The sequence below is a fragment of the Haemaphysalis longicornis genome, unplaced genomic scaffold (assembly GCF_048455015.1).
Source record: "Haemaphysalis longicornis isolate Haplotype H1 unplaced genomic scaffold, Haemaphysalis longicornis Haplotype H1 scaffold_4, whole genome shotgun sequence".
Classification (NCBI taxonomy): Eukaryota; Metazoa; Arthropoda; class Arachnida; order Ixodida; family Ixodidae; genus Haemaphysalis; species Haemaphysalis longicornis.
In genome coordinates this window covers 134,358,342-134,368,597 of record NW_027526361.1, presented here as the reverse complement: position 1 = coordinate 134,368,597, position 10,256 = coordinate 134,358,342, and the positions used below count along the sequence as shown (strand labels likewise).

At 50.8% G+C, this 10,256-nt stretch overlaps 1 protein-coding gene across 1 annotated transcript; it reads left to right on the top strand.

Annotated features, from left to right (window-relative positions):
• Positions 1–2,821: 2,821 nt before the first annotated feature.
• On the top strand, positions 2,822–8,043 carry LOC144180585 (uncharacterized). The gene is made up of 2 exons (XM_077708911.1): positions 2,822–3,228; positions 6,459–8,043. Exons 1-2 carry the CDS (start codon positions 2,956–2,958, stop codon positions 7,944–7,946), a joined length of 1,761 nt encoding a protein of 586 aa, XP_077565037.1. The 5' UTR covers positions 2,822–2,955; the 3' UTR covers positions 7,947–8,043.
• The last annotated feature ends 2,213 nt before the right edge of the window (positions 8,044–10,256 follow it).

The following is a 10,256-nucleotide window of genomic DNA, read 5'->3' as shown; positions in this document are numbered from 1 at the left end:
TCCCAAGAATCAGTATCACGTCATCGATGCAAAACGCGTTGTTTTTAAACGCTGCATCAAGGAGAAAAAGCGACTTTATTCCAAGGCCAAACGAGCTGATTCAGCCGACGAGTGGAAGCGCTACAAAGAACAATCTAAACTGTGCAAAGCTGAAATCGTGGCAGCCAAAGAAAAAAAATTTCAACGACGATATAACAGACCTACTGCAGACCAATACAAGAAAATTTTGAAAAGTGATAAATCCAAACTACTCATCATTGTCCATGTCTGTTGTATTCGTTCGTTTTGTACCAGCCAGCAAAACAAGCTGCGCGCGTACCTTTTCTTTTTGTCCCTGTGCGCCTTCATCCCCCCTCTCTCCCCCCTCCCTTTACCCTTTCTTGATGCCAACGCATATAATCACGCTTCTGACAATAAACGCAGTCGTTGACTGCCCGACCATCGTCCATGCTGCTGCGCTGCGCGCGCCTGTGTTACTGCAATGTCAATATCTAAAAATGGCACACTCGTTTTCTCGTCAGAGGCTGCAGAGGAATTCAATTCTGTTTTTGTTCGGTGTTTACGAGTAAAAGCCCATCACCAGCCACTCTTAACATACAGTCCTTAGATTCAGCAATGAATGACTTGCTTTTATCACTCACCAGGGCATTGCTGCAGCCATTGATAGACTCCCAACCAGCTCCGCACCAGGCCGCAATGAAATATCCACCAAACTACTAAAAAAATTTCACAGCATATCCACGGGGTGAATGATGATGAGTGGGCGAAGCTCCTGAGGGGAAATCATCGGTAAAACCGTGACTCTTCAGTGAAAGTTCGCCCACTACATCTGTGTCCGAACGTAACGTCTAGAAAGTCTCGCTTAAACCGCGCGTCGGCACCTTGGGGCTGAGCTCGCCTGATGCGTTTTGCAGACGCCTCACGAGCTCTCACTGCATCGGGGTCTGCCTGCCGATACGCGCGCTTTCTCGCCGCTTCCCGTTCTCTGACGTTTTGGAGATCCTCTTCGCGCCGCAGCCGTGCCGCTTCGCGTACGGCAGGGTCCTCGCGCCGTTGCCGTGGCGCTTGGGCCTCTCGTTCTCGAACGCTGGGATCTTGGCGGCGTCGTCGCGCAGCCAGACGACACGCTTCGGCCTCCCGCTCTCGTACGGCAGGATCTTGGCGGCGGCGTCGCGCAGCTTCACGGAGCGCTTCTGCCTCGCGGGCTCGCACATCTGCAGCCTTATTCATCGGGCGACTCCGAGCGCGCGCCAACAGCGAACGGATTTTATTACAACGCTCCCCGCCATCTAGTAAACAATCCAAGAACTAAACTAGAGGTAGCCACGCCATCTAGTAAACAATCCAAGCGCATCTTTTCATCATATACAAGTACCGCCATCTAGTAAACAATCCAAGAACTAAACTAGAGGTAGCCACGCCATCTAGTAAACAATCCAAGAACTAAACTAGAGGTGGCTACATACATACGTCGAGGATGGACAGACCCACGCCCTAAGGAGCTTCGCCCCTAAAAGAGTGAAGTGTTCATATCCCCTTTCTTAGCTGCTATATTTCAGCAATCCATGTATAGGCACAGGTTGCTTACCATTTGACTGGAAAATTGCCCGTGTTATCCCCATCTTCAAGTCAGGCGACCCATCTGTGCCTCTTAATAACAGACCGATTTCCTTAACCAGCATAGTTCACCGACTTCTGGAACATGTAATATCATCTGCCGTAATAAGCTACCTAACAAAACACAGCTTCTTTTTTCTAATCAACGTGCTTTTTTGAGAGGTCGTTCCTGTGAAACTCAGTTATTCTAATTAATTACTCATCTCCATAATGCAGTACATTCGTCCTCACAAATAGATACTATATTCATAGATTTCGGCAAGGCCTTCAGCAAGTCCCTCACATACACCTGATAGAAAAGCTTACTCAAAGGGCCTTTAGCGTAAATGAATAAAAAATTAAGAGTGGGAATATCACCTAGCCCTGGCCGTTTTGAGTGACGCCAGTAGATCAATCATTCGTTACCTGCGGGATTCCTTTCTAAGAAAAGCACTTCCCTCAATTCACGAACTACCATCACCTCCCTTAGTCGTGGCCATTTTATCTTCTTTCTTTCTTTTTACCATTTCCATCCCACGGCCACAGGCCGGCTTTACATGAACAAACGCGTTCAGTCAATCGAGTTACCTCCACAAAGAGCTATGTGTTGGCTAAGGGCGGAAAATGAATGTTCTCGTAGTCGCGATGCGACGGTGACGTAGTAATATGGATGGATGGATGGAGCCGTAACAAGAATTGCACGTACCCACTCTGGGGGATTGGCCAAGTCTGATTGTGGTTTCATTGTTGAAGAAGCTTATGAATTCAAACTAAGGAAAAATAAAAGTGGAATAATAGTGGGATGATAAAAATTTTGAGAACAAAAAAATCAATATTGCTGTAACAACAGGTATTTTACTAAACGATTAAAAATTGGTTGATGCGATTGACTAACAAGGCAAGCGACCTGATTCGGCAGTAAAAGAGTGAAGAACGGGACAAACATCCCCGTTGCACCAACCAAGCCCGACTGCCCCGAATGACAATAAATTGTTATTTTGGTACATCACCACCACAAATCAAGGAGGACGGGCCGAAAAGCAGTTAACAATGGGACTTTTTGATTAGACATCCTGGGTTGGATGAGGCGCTTGACTTTCCCGTTCACTCTTACGGTGCCAAACGTCCGACGGCAGCCCGGAGACTGTTCAAGACTGGTGAACACAGTAAGCCCAATCTCACACGAGCGCGGAAGATTTGTAAGACGAAGAAGCGGACTGCGATCGGTGCACGCAGCACGAGCCTTCTGTCGGGAGAAGAAGCAGCAGCGGCGCGCCCATCTCTGCGAAGCCTTCCAAAGCGTCCCGGAGGAACCTCGGTGTAGCTGGCACCCTCTCGCGACAAACTCAGCCGACCAGGATGAAAACGCCGACGCGTATGCATGTGGTGTCGCCTAAAAGGCCCGTCAGCGAGGAGGACGAGTTGGCGGTGTACTGGGACCCGCGCTACCGGCGCTACTTCTACGCAGGCGTCATGACGCCACCCACGGGCCAGCTGTACGACTACAGGGGCAGGCCCGTCACGCTACCTTCCGACACGCACACCTGGTCCGTCGTGCAGCTCGCGTCGGCAGACCCCTCTCACCCTGCCCCACCACCAGGCCCCTCCATCCTACTGCGCTCCGGAAAGAAGGTACGCGTAGCAACACGCCGCAGAAACTTCTAATTTAATGATATTCATGTGCATCTTTCCCGCTCATGGCAGTCCTTTCAGCAGTGATTACTCGGTAGTTTTTTTAGCGAAATGTAAGGTTCTTTTGCGCAGCTAAAATTTGGGATGAAAACTTGCTTTGTGCGCAGTTTCAGGTCTCGCACGTTGCGTGACTAGGTTCCTGAGCCATGGAAGCTGTCCAAGTGCACGGGGAGTAAGATTTGACAGCGAATTACACATAAAATATTCCGAATCGTGGAAAGTTCTTTTAGTGTTTTCAACTTCACGTTGACTTCTTGCTTTATGCCAAATATCACTTTCTTGAAGTGGTTTTGCTAGGTTTCTGAGAGGTCGGAATTTTGAGCGAGAAAGCTGGGTGTGTCTAACATGAAAGCGTTCATTTGCCATGGGACGGCGAAAGCGTGTGCCCAAATGATGTCCGCAAGTGCGCAACTCCTCCGCAGCAACATATGGCGCGTTTCATAGTCCGCGCATCAGAAATGAAAATGCAACACGGGGGCCGAATGCAGAAAGGGAGCGTGCACTCGCCTTCTGTGAATACCTTGAAGAAGTTGCAGGCATATTGTAGACATCAGTGGAAGACTTCTCGATGAATCTTCGCAAAAGAAATGCCTTCGCAATCACCTTATGAGTAGCCGCAGGTATCCTCTGCAACCTTTAATTGCATGACCAACGGATGGGGCTAGTCGGCGAAATTTTCGCGCCGACCCGTCAACATTGCGAGCGGCACTCGGCGATCAGCCAACACAGCGAGTGGGAGATCACAGGACAATGGTGCGCGAATGAGGTGGGGGGGGGGGGGGGGGGTGTGCGTGGAGAATCTTGCGTTCGCAAGCGGGGTAAAGAGCTAGCTGCGTTCGACTTTGTCAGGGAGGCAAGTTTGACAGGGAGACACTTTGTCAGAGAGGCAAGTATACCGCCTGTATACGCGTTGTAGGACTAAGTGTGCTGCCAATTCCGTGCGGTATAGAAGAGGAAGAAATGGGAAAGATGGCGGCAAGATTCCCGCGATGGCGAACAACGAAAGGAGCGGCAGGCAACCAATGCTGCTGCTATAGCGAGCAAACATCACCACCCCTACCCTGAATTAGCCTTCGGGTGAACAGAAGTTTTGTCTCTCTCTCAGACCGCTGAAATAGTTAGAGCGCTGAGCACGGCTGCCACGGTGTACGAGGAACGTGCGAGAAACGCCGCGCTGTGGAATCTCAATTGTAGGGTTTAACGCGCAGACGCAACGCAGGCGATGAGGCGCACCATAGTGGAGGGCTCCGGGTTAATTTTGACCACCCGGGGATCTTTAACGTGCGGCGAAATCTCGTACACACGGGCGTTTTTGCTTTTCGCCTCCTGCAGAAAAGCGGCCGCCGCGGCAGGGAATCGAACCCGCGACTTCGTGCTCAGCAGCGCAACGCCTTGGCCACTGAGCCACCGCGGCGGATAATTGCGGAATCCTGAAGGAGGATCAAGGCGTGCGCATCGGGCCGATCCTCAAGTTCGCGCGGGACGACGACTGGTTCTCTCGCATTCTTGAAGAACCACCAACAGTCGTTTTCGAGGTTGAGCAGTTTAGCGAGGGTCCTGGAGAGCCGTGCTGCGCATGCGCGTGGAGCAGTGCAGTCTCACGGCCCACAGCTGGCGCGCCGGAGCCGCCGCCGCGATTGGATTAGATTGGATTGGTAATAGTTTTAGCAGAAGTAAGCATGATAACCAGCTAATCCTAGACAACCAGGAAAGCTAAGTATAACCAGCTGAACCTTAGCTCACGCTATATCCGGGCATAGCCGAGCTAAGCCGCTGTTTTTATACTGGAAGCCTATCGAGGTATTTGCCAGAGACTGATGTCTGCGTGTCTTCCGCACGTGAGGAGCGACACTCTGGCTGAAATGACACTGCCTCCCGTGAGGGCAATCGTTGCGCCGCTGTTGGTTTCACTTCCCGCAGCGGGGTCGCGACTCATTATTTCACATGTCTCTCTGCAAGGGAGCGGGAGGGGATTAATTGGCGCTTCCCAGGGTAGCACAGAGGAAGTTAACTTCAAGGCTGTCGAGGGGACGAGAAGAAGATTAGAATGCTGGTGGACGAAAAGCAGAGAGGGGAATATTGCCTAGGACAGTTACCACCTGTAACAGGAAAAAAAAATATTTTGTGCCTGCCATAAGCAGCGCTAGTATTGAACCAAGAGTACGAAACAGGTATATTAGTCCTTTTTGATAAGATGACACGTCATCACCTCGCTACGAAAGGGAAGCCAATAGCAATCATTATCATCATAATCAACAACCATGGCAGAGCAGATAGCGGAGAGGGCAGACTGTTTCCTCGAAAAAGGAATCGTAATTTTGACTGCTTGGATGTAATGTCTCGTGTTTTGATTTTAGAAGTACAAGAAGAATTGTTGTTGAGTTCGTGCAGCATCACGTAGGGGCAAGTACAACAACACAACCTGTTGCACGCGTCCATATTTCTAATATGCTCTACGGTGATGGGATAGAAACCGAAAGAAAAATACTTTTTTTTTTATTTTTAGTTTTCCAAAATTTCATCCGACGAATTATCTCCATACGGTATTATAACGATTACATTTTGAACTTTCCCAACATCTGCGTTATTGTGGAAATGCAGATGGTTACACGGTTTACCATTTTCCGTAATTATTTTTTCTTCAATTTTTTGTTTTTCAAAACGTCAATCGACCAATTATCTCCATTTACGCCATTAAAACGATTATAGGTGAAACTTTCGCGAAATCTTAATATTATTGTGGAAATGCCGCGCGTTATAAGTTTTGCCATTTCCCGCATTTTTTAAACATTTTTTTTTCTATTTTCAAGTTTTTCAAAATTTCGTGACACCAGTTATCTCCATTTACCCTATTATAGCGATTACAGGCGGAACTTCCACGATATCTGCATTTTTGGCCGAAATACAGGGCGTTACACGGTCCTGGCTTTGGGGGTACTCGGCAAAGAATGTTACGCATTAAAAACGAAGTGATGGGTTTATCATGGCGCCCATTGAGTGTTTATTAAATGACACATCTTTCGCTGTGAAGGCCCGCATGGGGAATCCTAAACTAATTAACAGCTAATGACGTTCGCTTTGTACGAAATCACGCTTGCCGCGTGATAGGGGTGTAGATGCGCATCCCCTACTTGTTTTTTTATTTAAGTTCACCGCGTTTCCGCTTTCAGGGCAAAGGCCGGCCTCGCCGCAAGAAGCGTCGAATTAAGTGGGACTTCTTGTCGGCCGCCTCGGAGGAGGCCGAAGTGCAGCAAATCGAGGACGATGGCGGCCGAGAAGTGACCAGTTCCTACCGCTGCATCGTGCACCCTTTGCTGCTGGCGATCGTGGTCATGGTCGCCGGCCTCGTGTCGTTTATGGTACTGCTTCCCCTAAGTGGCGACAGCACCCGGTCGCCTACCACAGACGACGCTCCCTACACCACCGATCCGGGATTCATCGTGACGCTGCTGCCTCTGCGGCGGCGGGCCGCCATGACAGAGAGGCCGCCACTCGGTGCACCCCACTCTGTCGGCCCCCGTGTCGACCACAGCGCCGAACACTCCCCCCTCCCTACGACCGACTACGTTCTCACAACGGCCGATGTCCAGCCCTTCGATGCCGCCTTGAGTGCCACTCGGCCCCCCGGTCACCTCGAATCCCGTCAGGACCTCTGCCTTGGAACGGGCTCCGAGTCACGGCTGGGGAGTCCGGGAGGGAATAACGTCACCTCCAGGGTGCCGAGCAACCAGCACTGCGACGCAATTGTTCGCTGCTGCTATTCCCTACCCGTGAACATGAGCGTCGAGGACAGCGTCACCGCGCGCGGCGACTCGAGCACGGACGGACTTCCGAGAGCGGAAGGAGGGGCAAGCCGAACGAGCATGCTTCTAGGTGTCCGCGTGGGCGATGACGCCGCGTTCCAAAGCCTGCTGCGGAACTGGAGCGGCGAACGAGCCAAGTTTCTCGTAGACGTCATTCGGGCCGCGCGAACGGCCAGTTTCAGCGGCGTTCGTCTGTGGGTGCCCCCGCGTGAACACGTGACGCTTGGCTTCAATGAACACCTCGTTTCGCTCGCTCGGGACGTGGCCACGGAGCTGCGAGGGAGAAACTACACCTTCGGTTTTTTCTTGCCGCAAGGACTTCTCTCGCAGCAGCGGGGCATCACTACCGCCGAGCTGACGGAGGCCCTGAACGCCCCCCCGTACAGCCTTCTGTTCTACCCCGAGTTGTCGGCTTTCTGGAACACCACAACCGGCAGCACCGCCGTCACTTGGCCCACTCCCGAGGAAGTGCTCGCTCGCGCCTCAATGGAGACTGGAGCAGTGCACAGCAGTGCAATCTGCTACTTGCCACCTCTGCCAGTGGCCGTACAAGCGCGTCTTGCGGAGCCCTGCGACCCGAACAAGACGCAGCTTCTTACCCGCGATTCACATTTGACGTACCCGGCGCTCGGCGATGTTCGCTGCAGACTGCGTGAGAATGACGAGTGGATGATCTCGGCGCGCAGGTACTACACCTACGCCTGCAAGGACAGCTGGGCCCTCCTCTACCAGACGCCCATACAAGCACGGCAGTTCCGTGACGACCTGTTCGTTGCGGCTCCCGCGTCCACGTGCCTGGGCTCGTTCTTAGGTCTGCCTTACGCGACCGAGGAAATCGGCTCCGCGTCCGATTAAAAAAGGCAGCGGGCCAGTGAAAAGCTGGGCGTTTGATCGCTACTTTTTGGTTTTCTCCATCTGTTATAAGTACGGTGACATTCGAACTTTTTCTGCTCCTGCGGTCTAAGAATGGATACAGAACACAGCTGTGTCTATGATTTGGGGCTGCATCTTACGACGGCAGCGCTGTGTTTTTTTAAATTATGACAGGGCTGCTACCCACAGTAAACAGTGCTCGCACATACGCGAGGGCGCCATTTTTTGTATTTTTTGTGTGTAATATAGTTTCAGTGTTCTTTCGTACTTTTTAATTCGCGGACTTGTCTTGGTGCATGTGCAAAGGCCCCGTGCTGTACTTGGTATTTAAAAATTACAGGAGGTTTGCCTCTATTTAATCCCCACCATCTGTTTCTTTGACTAGAAAAAAAACTGCCTGCGCTCATCACGATGAGCGTAAAACCGGGGTGTTTTGGGCAAAAGCGCTAATCACCTACCTTTGCCGGCTTCGCGGGAAATTCGCGAGGCCTGTTTCATGGAGGCTCGTTGTGAATACTGTATTTTTCAGTTTGAAACTCTCTTACGCAGAGGGTATAAGGCGGAGGAAGGAATCGACGCGGTACGTGACGGCCCGGCGTAAGGCCTATTGTAACGCCTAGTGGTCTAACGTCAACCGGCGTCTTCACCTTGACGTACATTGAATATGACGTAGCTTAGCACGTCATAAAGATTATCGTCACAGTTTGCTCTTGAGTGTAGTTTTGGCCAACAATAGATGGACGATGACCACCTTTGTTTGAGCGCGTAATAGGGAGCTAAGATTTCTGTGGCTTCGCCAACCATGGCGACTATGCTTACAAATGAATTTTATGAAGCTTATCATTTTACTGTAAAGCCATGTTAGAACGGCCAGCTGAGAACTAAGCAGGGCACTGCAGGACGCGAGCATGAGCTCCAAACTAAAGGCGGCAAGTCAAGACCTTGCATCCATTTTATCGCGAAAGTGCTTTGTTCCGTGATTCACGAAGGTTTCACTTACGTCATAGCCGTCACGGAAGTGACGCCGGTACAACGAAGCAAGCGGCCTGTAAAGGGTGCACGCCTGCACACAGGGTCTTCATGCGGGAAAGCAACCTTTAGTATTAAAGAGTAGTTATACTTAGGGTAGTTCGTTTTCCGGTTTTATATTTTAACACGAACGTGTTTCATGCCGGGATACACCAAGATTTCACTGACGTCATATCCTTCACGGAAATGACGCCAGTACACCTTTGCCGAAGCGACTCGTCAGCAGGACGTCGCTCGCCGAGCACACCCACAAGACAGCCGCCGACCCGCAAATCATGCTTGGCTGCAGACTTCGCTGCACATTTCACTTTCTTGTTTTACCGATTGCTATGACAGAGGAGTCAACCACAGTTTTTTGGCAAGTTGATGGAGCGTATGATGACGTATCGCCTGCAGTGTTTTCTCGAAGACCAAGGGCTGCTGCATCATGCGCTGGTACTGTTGGGACAAGGACCGGGTGCCCAATAAGTACTCATTCAAACACATTGGGAGGTTATCGCCAGCACAAGCGGTGTGCAAACCAGGGCGGTAGTAGGCGAATAGCTATACGCAAGGACTTCGGTTCGCTCCCGCATCTCATCGAAATCAAAAGTCTGCATGAGCTTCGTATGGGTGGACATGCAATGCATGCAATACGTGTGGCCAAGATCGTCGAAAAAAATCTCCAGGGTTCGCCGTAATCGTGTAAACACTTGCTCGGAACCAGAAAGACACGTAATAGCGTACCCCCCCCCCCTCCCTCCCACCACCACCACCAGGGCACTGTCTTTGCGTTCTTTCAAAGTCTTCTTTCTGCGGAATGTCATGTGAAATATTCCAAAACCTATTTTGTTGAGTTTAACATGCCGAAGGGCGCGCCGTAGTTTAGGGCTGAGGAATAAGTTATATTACCCGGGCTCCGAGATCTCGACACACGAAATTTTTCGCCTTTTCGGCTCCATCTGAAAAGCAGCAGCCGTAGCCAGGATAGAACCCGCGTCCTGGCGCTCAGCAGCACATCGCCTTAGCCGATGAACCACTGAGGCGGGTAGTGCTGAGCCTGAGCGAACTATGTAATTTAATTTGCCATGCATGTGGTCACGCAGTGCGGCCTTAGCAGATTAACGTTCGTTTTTGCTCGGAAAAATGTTCCAAGCTGAGTAGAAAACGTAATTTCAAAAAGAGTTTTTCCCCTAAACTTGGCAAGAATGGTTGAGAATTTTCGAAGGTGGCGGATGGAGAAAACTAGAGTACAGTATAACCCCGCTGTTACGTTCCTCACTG

Bases quoted from the DNA above. Each gene is read 5' to 3' on its own strand.
- LOC144180585 (XM_077708911.1), top strand. From the start codon at position 2,956: ATGAAAACGCCGACGCGTATGCATGTGGTGTCGCCTAAAAGGCCCGTC. The intron at 3,229-6,458 runs GTACGCGTAGCA...TTCCGCTTTCAG, and splicing joins TACTGCGCTCCGGAAAGAAG to GGCAAAGGCCGGCCTCGCCG.